The 19,012-nt window shown below is 38.2% G+C and overlaps 1 protein-coding gene across 2 annotated transcripts; it reads left to right on the forward strand.

Moving 5' to 3' along the window:
- The first annotated feature begins 19 nt into the window (after positions 1–19).
- Positions 20–9,202, forward strand: CETN2 (centrin 2). Of its 2 annotated transcripts, none has more exons than XM_072430100.1 (5): positions 20–123; positions 2,601–2,759; positions 4,823–4,951; positions 6,758–6,895; positions 7,240–9,202. In XM_072430100.1, the coding sequence occupies exons 1-5, from the start codon at positions 121–123 to the stop codon at positions 7,327–7,329; spliced, it is 519 nt and encodes a 172-aa protein (XP_072286201.1). In that variant the 5' UTR covers positions 20–120; the 3' UTR covers positions 7,330–9,202. The 2 variants fall into 2 exon arrangements, with proteins under 2 accessions (XP_072286201.1, XP_072286200.1); XM_072430099.1 differs by lacking the exon at positions 20–123 and adding an exon at positions 1,508–1,775.
- The last annotated feature ends 9,810 nt before the right edge of the window (positions 9,203–19,012 follow it).

The following is a 19,012-nucleotide window of genomic DNA, read 5'->3' on the forward strand; positions in this document are numbered from 1 at the left end:
TTCTGACAGTCAAGCAAATGGAAAGAGTGTGACAGATTTACTGAATGGTGATTGGCTGGTCTTGAACAGTTTGGGAGTAAGCGGGTGGGTCTAGGAAGAGAAATAGCAGGGCCGTGCAATATGGTGAGTGGGTCGGTGATCTGTGTGGTTGTTGTCCATCGCATGGTCCACTGATTGGAAACAGACAGGGTTACATAGAATGGGGGAAATTAAACACATAAAAAAATAGGGCGCTTCATATTTAGTTCAATCAGGTTTGTTCTTATATTAGCTAACCTGTAGTTCAAGAATGAAAAAGCGATTCTGATTGGTTTTCAGGGCCAAATCATTTAATCCTATCATGTACATTTCTGTTGAGCATATAGTCCAATGTCATCATGTTACAGCATGGTTCATAATCATTATGCATAGAGAAATCTCTGCCAAAAACACAACGAGGAAACCTCAAATTATAAATGGAAAATGTCACAATGAGAGACAGTTATGTGGCCATTAGATCCCTGTGTGTTATAGCATCAAACATCAGCAAATGGATCTGTTCTGTAGAATATTGAGTGTAAATGTGTCGTTATATAAATCCTGTTTAATAACAATAATAAGTATAGCTGTTTCCCATAGCAACCTATAACGCCATCATAAAAAGAACAAGCATGCTATTTATATTTTGTATATATAAATTAATCCCTTTGCCTATAAGGGATCACATGCAGCCATTCCTTGTGGACACAGAGCCCCTGATACCAATGCCAGCATTGTATTCCGATTGTGCTGCTGTGTTTACACCGAAGGATCACAAATCACCACAATAACTTACACTGCAGGGGTTCTATTTATAAATCAGGGAATGTGACATTTGTGAGAATCACTTCCTGCCATTAAAACACATGGACCTGGAAGATTCCCACTTGTCTGATTTCCTGTTTGAACAAGTGTAGGTGTTGTCAAAGGTTTTTATTGTTGGAAAGAACAGAACGTCCGTCATGGAAGATTTCCATTCATTTCCTGTCTTGCAGAAAAACTTAGAAGTCAGAGGAGGACTCTACAAAAAAGGGGAGTCCTGGCTTAGACTTTCTCACACACACACACACACGACAAATAGAATAATTCTACTTTATAGGGACACAGAAGCAATACAAATTTTATTTCCATATTTAGAAAGTAAATCTCTAAAAGTAAAGTTTTTGTAAATAAATAAAGTGGCCCTGACATTAATAATATTACAAATTTCATTTTAATCATTTATGTGACCCCATCACCCCCATCCTCCTTACCCCATCTTCCTTCCCTTTTGATCCCCCATCCTTGTTCTTTGCCTCCTCTGGGACCAGCAATCCCATAGGACAGTCTTTTCCTTCACCCTTCTTGCTTAAAGCGTACCGAAACACGTACGTACGTAGAGGAGCCATTTTTACTATGAAAAAAATTTTTTTTTTTTTTTCGTTCGAGGGCCATTAAAAAAAAAAAAAAAGTGCAGCCCTGCTCCCTAATTTTGATTGCCAAGGTGAGAATGAATGGGAGTGCTGGGCCTCCCGGGATACCTACGTCACGTATCCCAGGAGGCTCTTCGCTGCTCCTTCTAACGCATGAGCAGTGAGATCATCACACTTTTTTTTTCATCCTACGTCACCCGATCTCACCTCTGGGTCGGGTGACATAGGATGAAGAACCTGGAAGAAGAGACGAAGATGGTGGTGCCCAGGGCGCCGGCACCGGGACGACGCGGGACCCGATGCAGGACACCCCGGGATAGATCAGACTGCCCTGCGGGATTAAAGGTAAGTGTATTTTTAAAAATTTTTTTTTTTTGCTGTTTTGAGTTTGGTTTCTTATTAAGCGTAAATCTACAGCTTATCATTAAAGTGGTCAGTGATTGGTGATCTGTGTGCAACCTCTGTCAACATACTTCACAACTCACTGGGTCTGATTTATTAAAGCTCTTCAAGGCTGGAGAGAATAAGATTTCATCAGTGAAGCTGGGTGATCCAGCAAAACTGGAATGGATCTGGTCCAAGATTGAAAACAGTTGCTAACAAATAGCAAATTACTTTTAAGAAATCCATTCCAGGTTTACTGGATCACCCAGCTTCACTGATGAAAGTCTATCCTCTTCAGCCTGGATAGCTTAATAAATCAGGCCTACTGTGTGAAAAATATTGTCAGGGCAGCATAAAAATAATAGAAATAAAACAGTACAAATTTAAACACTTTAAAGACCCTGCAAGTGTAGAGAAATACACATTGAGCCTGCCAGAAGTGCATTCAGCTCCTGGTGTGGGTTGAGAACAATGTATGGATTGAATCTTCACAACATGGGGACTTTTTGCTCTGTATTTGAAGATATGAACAGGGAGGAGTCATTACCCTTCATGATAACACAGGAAGTGTGCACAGGACAGCTCTAAACGTTTAACATGATTACCAAGTTTCTTGTGCACTTATTAAACAGATATAACAAAAATACTTTAATAGTTTATTAAACAGACCAAAAGGGAAGAGAAGCTTATTGTTACAGTTTACATACTGTAGGATATACATTTCCTGAAATCTTCATACTAATTAATTCAAGTGTTGGCAATGTGCATTTATTTCCTGACATGCAGGCGTCCAATTACAAGAAACCATCGTTAGGAGCGACGACCCAGAGGAAAAAGACCGTCCCAAAGCCGGAGCTGACCGAGGAGCAGAAGCAGGAGATTCGGGAAGCATTTGATCTCTTTGATACAGATGGCACAGGAACTATCGATGTTAAGGAACTAAAGGTGAAAGTTTATTATTAATAATTCACACACATCTACACATTCAGTACATATAATATAATAGTACAATACCAACAGCTGCAGATTGAAAATAGTCATCAGGATCTTTCTTTGTTGGGTTTCTGTTTCTTGTGTAGTTGTCAAGATTATTTTTCATTGGAATTGTTGGTTTATGTATCAGCATCACCTGTGCTGTACAGAGGTAATTTGAACAGGGTTATATGTTGCAGAAACATTTGAGCCAAAACTATAGATTTTCATAGTAAAACATGACAAATATGAGTTTTACCAATTGTAAGAACCTTACCCAGCTTTTAGTATAGAAGATATATTGAGGCTATGTACACACGTGCAATAATTGTCGTTGGAAAGGATTTTTCATGATCCTTTGCAACGACTAACGACTGCACGATGCATGAAAGAGTGCTGTACATACGGGGCTGTTCCGCTCTATGGAGAGGGGAGGGGGAGAACGACGGAGCATCACCTCACTGTGCTTTCAATACGATCGTTCGTGGTCCATTGTCCGTGAATCTACCAGGGCAGTCGTTCGGACGATGGACCACGAGCGCTGTACACACGCAAGATTCTCGTTGGATATCGGCCCTGAGCCAATTATTGGACGAGAACCATTGCACGTGTGAACCCAGTCTAAGACATGCAGAGGTTCTCTCAGCAGGATTCCAACTGTCTATTGTAGATCAAACAGTGCTTGGAGTACAGCAATCTAAACAAATGATGTAGTTGTAATCACTTCTGGAGTTGCAGTGATAAAGTTAACTAAAGTTGCTGTGTTATTGTCCCATTACAGTGTTAAGCCCAGAGACATTATTAAGCTTGGTAAAAACAGGGGGTGGTCACCAAAAAGTGCTGGGTAGTGCACCCAGCTAAATGAGGCTGGGGAGAACACTGCATTATTACTATTCCAAGAAAACCCAAGCTTTAGAATAGTGGTAGGCTTACTTCGGAATGTAAATGAAAATCATTGAATATCCAACATGTTTATCTCTTCCAGAGAGTGCTGCCACATCCCAAAGTAGAATAATAACAAAACCAGCAACATCAAAGGGGACTTTCAAAGCAACCTAAACCATCACAAAAATTTTAAAACAAATAATTTTTATAGTAATGCTAAAATAACAAACAACAATAATTAGTATTATAGAAAATAAAAGGCTCCTAAATAATTTAATACAAATCTCAATTCTTCTTCAACGTGTTTCCTCAAGAGATTGATTGAGATATGTTATACATAGATGGTAAATCTTATCTTAACAGCCACCTCAAGATTCTTTGGAGCTGATATGAGAACAGGGCTATGAAAGGAGATAGTGTAAGCGCTTGTAGTCTATTCCCACCATACAACCAGAGATCTGTAAAAAAAAAACCTTACAAATAGACAAATCTTTTCTCACAGTATAGATCAAAGAACATCCATCTGGTAATTCAAGTCTTCCTATTGAAATGTGCTCACATGTTGTTCGTTGCTCACAGCGTTGTTCTGCTCTATGAAGGGGGGGGGGGGGGCACGGGCGAGTGGCAAACTTGCTGCGCTCTACTCCCATCACTTCCATTGCTGTCGTTCATCTTCCGTCGTTTGTGGATCCACCAGGATGAATCCATTAATGATGTCGGACGGCTGCTGTACACCTCAGATTCTCGTCCACGAGCTTGTATCGGACATCAATCATCTGACGTGTATAAGTAGCCTTAGACGGCAAGGTAAATATCAGATGAGTCCATTGATTGGTTGTTGTCAGCTGTAGAAACTTTACAACTGGCTCACAGCCTATATGTATATTGTCCTCTAAAGTATATGTGTAGATGTCCTGACAACAACCAGGCAAGGAGAACACTGTCCGCTATGTACTTTAACAATAACTCCCAGCCAATAATTACTTTGCTAGCCAAGCAGTATGTGAAGTATACAGCTGACAGTGCTTGGTTCACACCAGGTTCAGTAAACTTGAACATTTCACAAACTGAATCAGGGCAGATTTGCTCATCACTCGTTTGCACAGGTTAGTTACTTTCTCCTAAATGCTAACCTAAAGGTATCATTGCAGGTTGCCATGCGTGCTCTTGGATTTGAGCCCAAGAAGGAGGAAATTAAGAAGATGATTGCAGACATTGATAAGGAGGGAACTGGCAAAATCAGCTTCAATGACTTCCTGGCTTCAATGACCCAGAAGATGGTGAGTACTTTATACTAAACGTTTTCACAACACAAAGAGTTATTTTTCACAATATTATTTCGCTACACAAACTATTTAAATCAAGCATGTGTGTTCTAGCTTTTATTTGTTTAGGGATCATTTGTACTAGGTGCAGTGTTTTATATTTTTATATGATGTCACTGCTGATATCGCCCTGACTATTTTGTTGTAAAATGCTTAGTTCTAGGGGTAAGGCTGGTAACTGATTTGGAGGTAAGGACTTGAGCTCAGAAATCAACTTGACCTCCCCCAAGAGAAGTTTAAAGAATTCTATTGCTGGCCTCTCTTGAAAATACTTATTTCCTAGCTGAAATTTTAATCCATTGATTTCAGTTACTGCATGTTTTTTTGAATCACAACTTTTTCTGTGATTTGGAAAGTACTGAAACCAAGGTATCCTCATAAAGTCCAGTCCACTGGCATTTTCAGTCCATGGCCCTGATTTAATAAGGCTCTCCAATGCTGGAGAGAGGATACACTTTTTTTAGTGAAAGCTGGGACAACCAGAAACCTGGAATAGAGAATGGATTCCTTAAAACCCATTTGCTGATTGATAGCAAATGTTTTCAATCCTGGACCAGATCATTTCCAGATTTTCTGTATTACCCAGCTTTTCTGAAGAAAGTGTATCTTCTCCAGCCTTGGAGAGCTTTATTAAATCAGGCCTAATAAGTTAGACTGAAAACTACTTTCCACAGAGATATTTAAACTGAACTGTTCCCTGAAGAGAAGACATGGAATACTCATATGTCCTGTTGCGCATACCTTCTGCTCCCTGTTAGGAAGAAATGGAATGCTTACCTCTCCTGTGGGCTGCACTTGACAAATTCTGCTTAATTCAACACATCTACAATTTCTGGTCCCATGTCACATATCGTGATTCTTCCCACTGCCTCACTTCACCATAGGTCACCCTAGGGATGTAGAGGTCAGTGGATCCTACTACTGAGGTTAACAGGGTACAGGTAGTCCCCTGGTTAAGGATATCCAACATACGGACGCCTCCTAGATATGAACAGGGCTTCCCTGCTCGCTGTGTGCAGAATGAAGGCTTGATGGGGGGGGTAGGGGGTTTGCATGACTTGCAAAAGAAATCTTTTGCTAAACACAGCTGAGGTTGTGGGTGATCCAAGGGGGATGAGTTCTTTCTGCAGCCTCTTGTATCAAAGAACAGCTTGCTCCAGAAGTTAATAAATGTCTAGGCTCCATAATGTTTTTTTTATGTGAGGATTTTATATAGTAACTGACACCACGCTGCCTAATATTATGTTGAGACAAACATCTGTCCAAATTGCATTTATTAAAAAAATGAACCTGGCCCGACTTACATACAAAATCAACTTAGGAAAAAACCTACAGTCCCTATCTCTTATGTAACCTGGGGACTACCTGTACCAGAAATCCTACACTCCCAGAAGTGTCAGATTATGCAGAACCTTCAAATATTACTTCAATCCCACTGTTACAGAAATCAGTGGGTGCATCAGCAGGAGAAGTAAGTGTTCTATATGCTAGTTTCATGGAGCAGTTCACTTTGATTATCTATTTTAATGACAGATCAGTAGGTGTCATCACATCACTTCTGCTTTCTGCATTATCAAAGAACGCTCCCATTGACAGCTGAGTAAGAAGACCCAACATGACTGTCAAACATTTTTTTTTATTATTCAATTATAATGGTTGCCATCAACCTACTGCAACCTAACTAACCAATATATTTTGAGGTAAGTTGGTTTATGATTTAATCATGAATCACTAAATCACTTAAAAATCCTTTTTTTCCAGGCTGAAAAAGATTCTAAAGAAGAGATTATGAAGGCTTTTCGGTTATTTGATGATGATGAAACTGGAAAAATATCTTTTAAAAATCTTAAAAGAGTTGCAAAAGAGCTTGGAGAGAATCTGACTGATGAAGAGCTGCAGGTTTGTTGTCTGCTATTTGGTTATTAGTTATAGTTGTTTTGTGACTTGGGAACATTCTGTTAGAACTGATTTCTGACTGGCTTTGATTTGACATGAGTTTGGAATGCTTTTAAATTTTTTTTATAAATCACTATTATTTGAAATTAAGCTGCAGGTAATATCCTTTGGACTGCATTTAATTTAATTCAAGCTGGTTTTACATTTCCAAAGTCTTTTATACGATCTCGAAACCTGGAAACAAACAAATCTCCTTGACACAAGCTTGTAGGTTGATCCACCCAACCGTGTTCCTAGCAGCACGTTACCAGCTCTGTCATTCTAATTAATGCTTTGTTCCCCTGTAGGAGATGATCGATGAAGCTGACCGGGACGGAGACGGGGAAGTGAACGAACAAGAATTCCTCAGAATAATGAAGAAGACAAGTCTGTACTAAGCTGTTCTACAAGACATGATTTCACTGCCCTCATGCCTTAGTGATAAGCATGTCTTCAATATAGAGGAACTGAGATGTGAAAGCACAATGTCATTCTGCCAACCTCTAATACTTTTTGACAGCACAGTGGGCATCTTAGCACCACATAATGTGCCATTTAGAACTATCTGCCATGTTTCCCAGTGTACCAGGGCATATTAAAACAAGGAAAATTATATAATGGTATATCCTTGTTATTAGTTATGGTGGCCAGGTAAATAAGGCTTGAACATCTAAAATACCTTTCACAAAGACCAAATTGGGAATGCTATGAACAGTATTTTCTTATTACCAGTTATAAAGCAGCATTCATTTGTCAGCCCAAGCTGATATTAACTGAATTCTGATGCACATTACACTATATATATATTCTTGATAGTTGTGTTGTGTAAATATGAAGTGCCTGCAGCATATTTTATCGCGCCATAGGCCCATATGCCAAGCTTTGGAATCAGCATATCTCTGACACTTTGAGGGAACGTTGGAGCTTTCCTGTTCTTTTTTAACCCTACGCATTTCTATTGGCTGATCAGGATGGTTACCTGGCTCAATGGCGAAAAGAAATGAGTGGGAGAGGGTAGGAAAGTTCCATTAATTTCAGGAAGTGCCAGAGTTTTGCTGAAATGTTCCCTCGTGTATGTATACAAAGGAAAGTAGCAGGTTCACTTGATAACCCTCCTCTGCCACTTTTACTCATTGTCACCTGGTGTTCAACCTAGAAATTTTTTTTAAGCTGGTTGGGAAGAAATTGTAGGCGGGTGGCAGCCTCTGTATTGTGACCCATCTCTTCATTAACTATCCAAAAACAGCCGGGTGGTTACTGAAAAGCGCCGAATGGTGCACCCGGAGAAATCAGGCTGGGGAGAACACTGGTGAACACTATGATTCTGTTCACCTGCTGGAGCCCTGTTAAATGCTGAGTATGTCATGCAAAGTGGAATTGTGACTCCTTCCTTTTCCTCCTCCCAAAATGTAGTACCTGAGCAAAAGATAAGCGTAGCATGCAGGTGAAATAGTTTTCTGGTTTATTCATTGGAGTAAAATGATTTTAAATGAACACCTCTACATCCAAATGGACATACTCTTTTCTGACGATTTCCTGCTATCACTTATGTTTAGTCTGTGATAGGAGAGAATCCATTTGAGTATACAACTCAAATAATGATTTCATTTTTTTATTAAACCATACAACTATTTTTAACTTCTTTTGGCTCTGGTTTTGTAACAATAAGTGCAATTTATAACAAGTTCAGTTAGCCTGTTTGCCTGACCTAAAATACCACAACCTTCCCCTCTCCATACATGCAAACTTCCCGAAGCCCGATGGCTGTGGTTTCGCAGTTTGTTTTCATCATCATCATCATCATTTCACAAGTCTTTACTTTTCTGACTGGCACATTACAACCAAATACATTTCTATATTACCTTTTCTGATCATTTCCATCCCTGCACCATGGCCCCATAGAAGTCTACGTTAGTTAAGATCATGGAAAGGGGGTTACAGGATAAAGTACACTTTGTTTTATAGTAAACTCATTCTTTATAAATCTTCTCTTATATATGGAAAGTGTTTGTTTTAAGTGGTGGTAACGTGTTTAAAAAAAAATAGACGTTTGACCAAAATGTCTGAATGTGTACCTTTTTAACTATATTTTTATTGTACAGATTTTCTTGTTTTATTTTTGTCACTGCCAAAAGTAAGAGTCTGTGGAGCATATTTCAGAAAATTCAGTGCCGCACATGTGTCTTTAATATATATTTATATTTATGGTATTCAGAGTAAAGCTGTGCAAATATTTATCTTGTGTTACATAAATGTGGAGTTTTATCTGTATTTCAGTGTATTTGTCTTTCTTAATGATCCTTTTGTTTTTATGTTAGATGGTGTGGAGTAAATTACATAATCTTTAAAGTGGAACTAAACCCACATTACTCACCTGTCCCTGTTCCCTCACAGGGCACCAACATCTTCTTCATTCTTAATTTCCTGTACAGGAATTTTGGCATTTTTGATTGGTTGGGCCGGGATAATGTAACTAAGACACGCAGGAGTTCATTCATTCTTGGCATGTGCAAGGGAAGTCGGGACTGCTGAATTTTCCTGAGCACAGCTCAGCTTTTTCCCAGAATCTCAGAGGGATTATGCAAGGAGGGATATTTTGCAGAAGGGACATTGTCTGTCCCTTTCTGCAGTAGTGATAGGCCTGATTGTGGATTCGTGAAACTGAAACTTTAGTTTATCTTTAACAAGTTAGGCGGACAGGTACCGTAAGTAACATTCATTATCATGTTGAAGTGGCATCAGTGGACTGTGCACAGACAATTGGACAGTGCAATAGGTGGACTGTATTGGACAACAGGATAACAGTCAGTCTCAAGGTGATATGTTAGAAGCAGGAAAAATGGGGAAGCATAAGGAGCCTCGAGATTATGACTATGTCAAATTGTAATGTCTAAATGGGGTGGGTTAGAGCATCTGCAAAATGGCAGGTTTTGTGTGATGTTCCTTGTATGCAATGCCTACCTGGTACTTACCAAAAGGAGAACAACCAGTAAACCAATGACTGAGTCATGGGGATCCAAGGCTTATTGATGCATGTGGAGGGAAGAGGCTAACCTGTCTGGTACAAACCCACTAGAAAACTTGATGATGACCATGAGAGTAAGGTATCCAAACACACAGGACACCACAGCTTGAAGACACCTACCATGAGCATCAGATCTGGACATGGAACAATGGAAGAAGGGGACTTGATCTTAAAAAATTTGTTATATAGATCTTACAGGTAGCCAGGTGCTTGTGTGTTGTTTACCTAGGGATGTTCTAAAAAGTCCTTTCCATGAAGGCCCAATCCTCAACAGGATTTAAAAAACCTGCTACTATTTACATTCACTGCTAGCACATAGAGGCTTTGGTCAATGTTTTCAATCATATGCTAAATTTCTTTATAACTACCCAACTACAATAGTAAATAACCAACTTTCTCGGCCCATAATTATGAATAGTGGAACACGGCAGGGTTATCCCCTGTCTCCCAATTGTCCCTTATTGGCCCTGGACCAGTTATTGCAGGGGTCGGCAAACTCCAGCCTTTAGGCCAGATACAGCCTAGCTGGTGGTTCGTTCCGGCCTAATGCCCCCTGGCTGATCTGGTCTAATGCCGGCTGGCAACCCTCCAGAGCTCCGGTGCTGCCTCCTTGCTGTGGCTCACCTATTTACCGCAGCAGGCCTGATACTAGAAACAGCATTTGAAGCCATTGAACAACAGAATAGTTTCATGCACATAAAAAAGATCCAAAATCCAATTTTTGTTTAACAAAGGTGACCTTTAGTTTGAGACGCAATAATGATTTGTTGAAATAGTATGCCAAATATTGAAAAAAATGGGGGGCTGTAATTTAATGTCTGCAAAGGCATCGCGGGGACCTAATATCGTTTTTATTTTACTATATATTATATTTAATATATATATATATATATATATATATATATAGCATAACTGTAGCAAAGGTATGTATGGTTTTAATACTGTTGATTTCTAGCAGTTTATGATTTACCATTATCTGTATTTCCTTTTCTAATCCTTCAAATTCACATGCTACCAATTTGTCCCTAGAAAACTCTAAGGCATATCACATACACTGGGAATATATTATGTTATTTCAATGTTATAATGGTTTTTCAGTTGTTTTATCAAATTACAGCTTGTTTGGGACTCTATGGAATTTCTCCTCTGGTATAACTCTCATTAGGCTGAAAAAAATTAGATACAATTATTGAGTCTCTCATTTCTCATGTGAATAATTATTTAGTGCATATCAAAAAATCCCAGCTGCACGAAGGCTAAAACTTTGTGATATAAAGTCTTATTTGTGTGTATGATTAAAGAAATAAAGAATATTTAATGATTATATGCATGATGATGAAACAGATGCATCAAAAGTCACAGATTTTTGTAGTCAATTTTAAAGGGAAATTTTAAGTCATGATTTTAATGAGTCATGTTTATTTCATTTTTATTTTTTAGGTAATATTTTTTTTTTTAATACTTATGCATACATACAAATTTCATTTACAGTGCAGTAATGACACTGGTTTGCTGAGAATTCTAGGTTTTTCAACCAGTAGATTTTTTTTAGTTGCCTTTTGTTAATCACCCCGTAGCTTCAACCATGATAGTCTATCTTGTTCAGTCTTGGAGAGCTTTAATAAATGACACAATTATATAGCTCAGATCAGACTTAAATAGTCCATTGTGCATTATGTGAAGTAATAGCCAGTGAGTTCAACTGTGTGTCCCAGAGCTAATGAACCTTTTCTTAAACTTTGTACACACATCGTAAGACTAATGGTATAGATTGGGTGGGTAATTATGTTAAATGATTGGTAATATTAGTGAATACATTAAAATAATATATTAGAGGAAACTAGAAAATATAAATATATATTTATATATATGTATTTATATAGCTATACCATTTAAATTAAACAATTTTAGTTGGTTAGATATTTTGGTATTGAACACAGTATAGGCAATGGGGTATTCATTTAAGTAAAGTGGTAAATTTAACAAAGTAAAGCTAGCAAGTTCAGTCGGTCTTTTTACACCCAGTGACATGTAATTTGTTACTAAGTCTGGGTATTAAAATGATAGGTGTCTTATAGAGGGGAAAAACAATTTCAATACCTTATAAAATACTTTGTGTAGATAAGAATTTATTAGGTCCCTACAGACCAGTGCTGCCCAACCTTTTTTCATCCCGGGGCCGCTGTTGACATTGGGATAAAACTTGCGGGCCACAATGCAAATAAACATTAAAGATGTATGTTTAAAACTAGAATAGTTTTAATTTACAATTAAATTGAAATGTTTCTAGTTACCGTAACATACATGCACCAAATAAAAGTAATGACAAATCAAGAATCTCTGCAATGGATACTTCTTGGATCATCTTCAGGGCATCATCTCCCCATTCCTGAGAAATTAGGGTTCAAAGAAAGTAAGTGGCCAAATATGTGTGACAGGGTAGCACGGTATGATAGGTATTGTTTTCGGATCTTGTAATGGCGCTGCAACAATACAATTTTAGGGGGAGTTAGCCACAAGAGTCCCCCACTTATCATACATTTTAATATACCTACAGCTCCCCTTTTTAGGGAAATTGGGATGCAAAGAACATAAGCAGACATTTATGTGCAGCATGGTATGGTAGGAGTAATGTAATTTTAGTGGGGTACATTTCCCTTCCTCTACTGTTAAAGAGATATTGGGGTTCACAGAGGGTAAATGGCCAGCTATGTGTGACAAGGTAGCACGGTAAAACAGATATAGTTTTTCATATCTTGTGATGAAATTTTGGGGGGAGTTAGCTACAAGAGTCCTGCACTTGCAGTCATTTTTCTCTTTTACAGAGTTGGGGTTCATAGAGAGTAAGGGGATAGCTATGTGTGACATAGTGATATGATGGGTAAAACATTTTAAGGGGGAAGGGGGGGCATAAAGGTGTTTCATACTGGCTCCCACATTTCTAGTTGCCAAATCTCTCTGTTCCAGAGAATATGGGGGTACACAGAACGTAAGTGTCCAGCTATGAGTAATAGGCAGCTCGCCAGCCGCTCAGTCCCTCGCACCGCAGTGTCTGCAGATTTGACAGCAGGTGGCAGTGAGCAGTACTGAGCGCTTTCCTTGAGCCAGGGTTCCATGGTTTCGAGGAACCGCATTGCAACCTTACCACCAACCTGAATGCTGCCTTGATGTTTTGTGAACTTTAAGGGGCACCACAGTGCACAGACAATTGGCAGTACCCTAATGTTCATTGTCATGAGAGTGGCCCCCAGGGGGTCCCCAACATGCAAACGTAATTTGGGGACCCTGGGACTCTTGAAATAGCCCCCCTTAATGTAAAAATATCCCTGATTGTTGTTAGGATTTTTTGCTTGTGAGCCTGTATCCTTGTATCTAACAACTTGGTATGTGTAGACGGCCTAAATTTGGTTTAGTAGCAGCTCCTAGCGTCCCCTGTGTACCTTGAAAATTTCACATTTATATGACAATTAGCGAAGGAGATATAAAGGTTTTTAATTAGGGATAATGACAGCTGCATAAACACAGACACAGCACTCATGCTGCTGCTGAAAAGTTTGAAAACGCTGCCCTAGACTAAACAAGTATTAGAACCTTGATGTACGGGTGGAAACACATACATGTTAATAAGATGCCTAGAGTTTAGCTTTTAATAATTTGTGCATTTTTTCACTATTCATTCAGATACATTGTATTAGCAGGTCTATTGGAATTTATTTCATGTTTTAGGAGTCAATATTTGTTGCTTGAAAGCAATCCATTTAGTAAGTGTACAGGGTATTGTTTATTCCCAATAGAAATTGTTGGATCTTAATTTGTACAATTCTCTAATCCCAAATGTCTAAAGTGCAGCTATTTATACCTGTACAACCAATACATATTTATTTATACCCACTCCCTGGCTGTAATGTGTGCTGTGTTAATGTTATAAAAGTTAATGCCAAGATATTTCTGTCCATGTTGTTCCAATTGTTTTAGTTTACCTTTATTATCACTCATTATTCTGAATCAGAAACTATTTTGGGACCATAAAACTTCATACTTTACTGTATCATTTTATGAGACTTTAAAGGCACAATTCTGGTATAATTACCAATAACCAATGCATACAGGAAGCATAGCCCACATGTTAAGTAGACTGACATTTTGTTCGGGCATTACACCATTGTACCAGTCTTTTCCATTCTGGTTTGTCTTTATTTCAATCCTGGAACATACCTACTGGTGATGCTGGAACACCCTCCATGCTGTTTCCTGCATACAGAAGTGCTAAAATGAATATTACAGCTACCAATCACTATTCAACCTACTTTAGAACCTTAAATGTGGCTGGTGATGCAGAATACAGACATAAAGTTTATTTCACAGTTTTAGGCAGGACACTGCTACTGATCTGGTATAGAGATTTGTGTACTCATTCAGCAGGGCATTACTGGGCATTGCACAGATCCTAAATAAAGGTAGGCAATGATCATTATTGAATTAGCTTGCATGTAAACAACTAATGGTATAGTGGGCACCTTGCCTATTGAGTGACAATAGGCCTAATTTGTATTGAAGCTCTCCAAGACTGGAAAAGATAGACTATCATGGGTGAACTTAGGTGACCCATCAAACCTGCAATGGATTTCTTAAAATCGTATCCTTTAGCGATTGTTTTCAATACTTGACCAAATCCATTTACGATTTGCTAGATGACCCTGGTTCCCCCTAGAAAGTTATAAAGAACTTTAATAAATCAAGCCCAATGTGTAGATTTGTTGGTTGCACACAGGAGTGCCTCCAACCATTTTGTCACTGCAGTTCTGATGCGGTATGAATGATAGGTATGCTTGCTGCAGAAACATAAGCACCAAATTCCTAAACCCATTTGGAAAGCTGACAAATTGCATTTGGTCTGGGAATCTTAGCTTTAATGTCTTTTGATCATGAAAAGCGCTCTCCATATTAATAAATATGATTCACTACTGATGTACTTAGAAAGCATTACATGAACCAACCACGTGTTTTTTCAAATTTGTAATGATCATTTTTCTTCTGTTGGCATCATTCCTATTCTCCCAGCCATTAGAAACATTATTAAACTGAAGATAAATTTTGTGTTTAAGTTGCAAATAAACAAAGATCATCTTTTGAACTTTAACTATTGGTAAGTGATTAGAAATCACAGGACCCATTCCATTCCTTGGTTTCTACATGGTGTTAATGATCATCATTCAATAGTAAAAATAAGTGTGGCTATATAAGACCCATGGATGGACTAACTAGGTAAATGAAATGGAATATTCAATGCCTGGGATTGTATTGCAGAGGTAGTACATATAGAAACCAGAAGACCAGGCTGAAATGAAGAATGAAAGTGCTATTATAGAATTTTTTCTTCTGGGATTTGCTGTCTTGGATGAATCAAGATTTTGTCTTTTCTTTCTTATATTTAGTATTTACACAGTTACTATCTCAGCAAACATCTTCATCGTTATCCTTATTAAAACTGATACATGTCTCCATAGGCCCATGTACTTTTTTATTGGTGGGCTATCATTTTTAGAGATCTGGTATCCTTCCGTCACCGTTCCTAGACTGCTCTGGGCTCTTTTGACTAAAGAAGATTCTATATCTTTTGTTGCTTGCATGACTCAGTTTTATTTCCACTTTTCCTTTGGTGCAATAGAAAATTTTCTCCTTGGTATAATGGCCTATGATCGCTATGTTGCTGTCTGTATCCCTCTGAGATATCTGCTTATTATGAGCCCCAATGTTTGTGTTAAACTTCTATTAGGTTCATGGGTTTTTGGTTTTACTGTAATCATTATTCTCAGTTCACAAGTCTTCAGTCTCTCATTTTGCTTCCATAATGAAATTGATCACTATTACTGTGACTTTGCACCGTTGGTCACACTGTCCTGCTCGGAGACATCCAACGTTGAAAAACTCTTTTTTACCACTGCTTGTTTTGTGATATTGGGCTGTTTTCTGGTTATTATTGTTTCATATATCTGTATCATAAGAACCACAGTGAGGGTTCCATCTTTTGAACGTAGTAACAAGACATTTTCCACATGTGCGTCTCATTTTATTGTTGTTCTTTTGTTTTATAGTACATCTATCTTTATGTTTATCAGACCAAATGCAGGTGATCTCTTACATTTGAATAAAATATTCTCCATCTTTCCATCAATTGTAACTCCTTTGCTGAACCCTGTTATCTACACCTTACGCAATGAGGAGGTTAAAAGAGCCATAAAGAAAGCAGTGAAAAGACTAAAAATGTAAATGTTACAATAAAACATTGAAAGGTATATAATTTTGAATTATATATATTTTTGCTGAGTCTCGAGGTTAAGTTGTTTTTGTGTTTTTGCTATATTTTGATGATAATTGAGTTGTGTCAAGACTAGTTATATCCTCCTTATCAGTTGGTCAATATTTGATCCATCCTTACCTTGAATCTTCTTACCTTGAAACATCTTGCTCAGCGAAGTTGTTAATTAAGTTTCTTGTTACTGACTAACTACTAAGTGTCTTCCACCTGGTTGTCTGACTATATAAACTGTGATGTGAAAATAAAGTTCTGAGACAGTATATAACTATATACGCTTAAGTTGCGTGTTGTGTTAATCACTGCTCCCAACGCGTTGAAAACCGAGGTCACGATAGAGAGGGAAATATTGGTCTGGGATCAATAGGAAATCGCCTTAACAAACATATTAAAAGCAGTAAACATAATAAACATTTAAACGGGAAAATAGCTGTGATTGGCTCTCCTTTTTGGTGTTGTTGCTGTCAGGTTCCTGTTCTGTGTTGTGTCACATCATGGTCATGTCTTTGGAAGACCCCATCAGCCTTGGACCTGCTTCTACGGAAGCTTTTCCCCCTTCTACCAGTGCTGCTGATTGCTCACCAAAAGGGAATTGAGCCCATAATAGGAGAAGACTGCCAATTGCAGTGCCTTCGCAACACGGCTATTGTCACATCACTGCATGTCCTGTTCTTCCCTTCGCTTGTGATCACTAAGACCTCTGCTGTCCGTTCTCCATTACTGGTACCTACTTCAGGTCTTCATTGCATTGGAAATTGTTGGCAATGCCATCAATCATCAGTACTATAATTACTTTCCTTTACTATGTATGAATTTCGAAACCATAATTCTATATTACATTTATTTATGTATCACAGCAGTGTACCGGTTACAGTTATTTTACAAGTTGCAATGTCCAATATTTGAGCCTGTCAATTTTCTTGAATTTGGAATTATGTATGGACTGGTAGTTCAAAAACTGGGTGTCACTAGTAAAAGGCCTCCTCATGTGGATATCTGCTACTGAACCCCAAATTTCTTCCACATACAGCAGGGGTGTCAAACTCTGGCCTGTGGGCCAAATCTGGCCCTCAAGGTCCTTTTTTTGGCCCCCCAAAGAATTCCAAACATGAACTACATCTGGCCCGCTGGTTACCACCTTACATCATCATTTTCAATACATGCAAAACATAGACATTATTCCTGTACATCCATCATGCTACACAAAGCCTAGGTAATCATCACATGGTGCCTGACTACTAGGGGCATTGTGATTGTTTCAATCCATTAGAGACTGCATAGTGTAATATTTAGTGTCAAACAAACTTGTGATGTGAGAGGATGCCCCAGATAAATAGAAATTAGTCTTTTCAACCCTAAAGTGTTTATAGAGGGGTTTGTTTTTGTTAGTTATGGATGAAGTAGTAAACTTCCTAAATTCTTTTAATAAATTTCAAGTTTGGCCCCTGACTTGGTCTAAGTTTTTAATTTCGGCCCTCTGTGTATTTGAGTTTGACACCCCTGACATAAAGGAAGTGCAGTGTGCTTCACAATGAAACACAGTGCCAGTGAGCTACTGCGTTGGTAAAATGTCATCTACAGCCAAATCAAGTTTGCAAAAATGACTTCACTCATCCCTAGTAGATTTAGTTGCTGATTTGCTATCGAACACCAAAAGATTGCATCTTGCATTCACAATCAGGTACTTAGAGCCTCAGTTGCTTTTTGGAATCCTTTTAAACTTATTGGTGTACTACTGATGTGACTGGTGTATTATTAAAGCTATCCTTTTTTTCTGCCTCAAAGTACATTGTGCTATTCGCCAGCTGTAGCCATAGGATTAAGATAGTCACACGTGTATTAGAGGATGGAGGACATAGAGTTCTCAGTTCATAAGAACCATTTTAAAATGTATTACCCTAATTACTATGTATGTAATTGGCTTGTTACGAGGAAGGATGTTCAATTTCCCTAAAAGATAATCAAATATTATTTTGCCTAAATTTTAGGTGAACTTTACGTATACCTAATTAGTAATATCATGTGTGTATTCTTTCTTACTTTAAAGTCAAAATTTCCCCTTTCCCCTTCTATATACTATTTTTAACTTCTAACTGAACTGTTTTGTCTGTTGTTGATGAGGTAGTCATGAACCCTGAATTTTATTGATAAAGTTGACCATCATTTATTGGGAGTGCTGACCCACTATTCCTTGTGGACTGCGAAGGTGAAAACCATCTGCCAGCAACAGTTATAAAAGTATACTGTCAATCATGATGCAGCCCACAAAAGTTTTCTCAGGCGTAATAAGTTACATTGCTGAACTGTGGATTTCTCTTTCAGAAACTCAATGGGTCTTTTACTAATTAGAGGTCTGCATGCTATGACCACACTGGCCTTTAATGCCATCTCCTCTGATCCTAGCTGCTACATTATGTGCACCTGAGCACCACTTTTTTGGAGGCTGCACCTAGTTCTGTTTAATTGTTCTTGTTTAATTTACGGGTAGTCCCCGGGTTACATACGAGATAGGGACTGTGGGTTTGTTCTTAAGTAGAATTTTTATGTAAGTTGGAACTGCTACATTATGTTAATAAATGCAATTAGGGCAGATGTTTGTCTCAACACAAAAGCAAAGCAAAGCTGTGCAAAAATATAAAGACATGCAAAAAGAATATGCAAATTAAATAGATGTGCAAAAAGAAACAACTACAGAGTTTGTCTTGGTAATTAAAGAGTTACAACAGGCTGCAGAAAGAGC

This window comes from Pyxicephalus adspersus, chromosome Z (assembly GCF_032062135.1).
Source record: "Pyxicephalus adspersus chromosome Z, UCB_Pads_2.0, whole genome shotgun sequence".
Classification (NCBI taxonomy): Eukaryota; Metazoa; Chordata; class Amphibia; order Anura; family Pyxicephalidae; genus Pyxicephalus; species Pyxicephalus adspersus.

What these genes read in the sequence shown, in the direction of transcription:
- CETN2 (XM_072430099.1), top strand. Translation starts at nt 1,659, where the DNA reads ATGAAGAACCTGGAAGAAGAGACGAAGATGGTGGTGCCCAGGGCGCCG. An exon ending in TCGATGTTAAGGAACTAAAG is followed by an intron (nt 2,760 to 4,822) that starts GTGAAAGTTTAT and finishes GTATCATTGCAG; the next exon opens with GTTGCCATGCGTGCTCTTGG. An exon ending in TGACTGATGAAGAGCTGCAG is followed by an intron (nt 6,896 to 7,239) that starts GTTTGTTGTCTG and finishes GTTCCCCTGTAG; the next exon opens with GAGATGATCGATGAAGCTGA.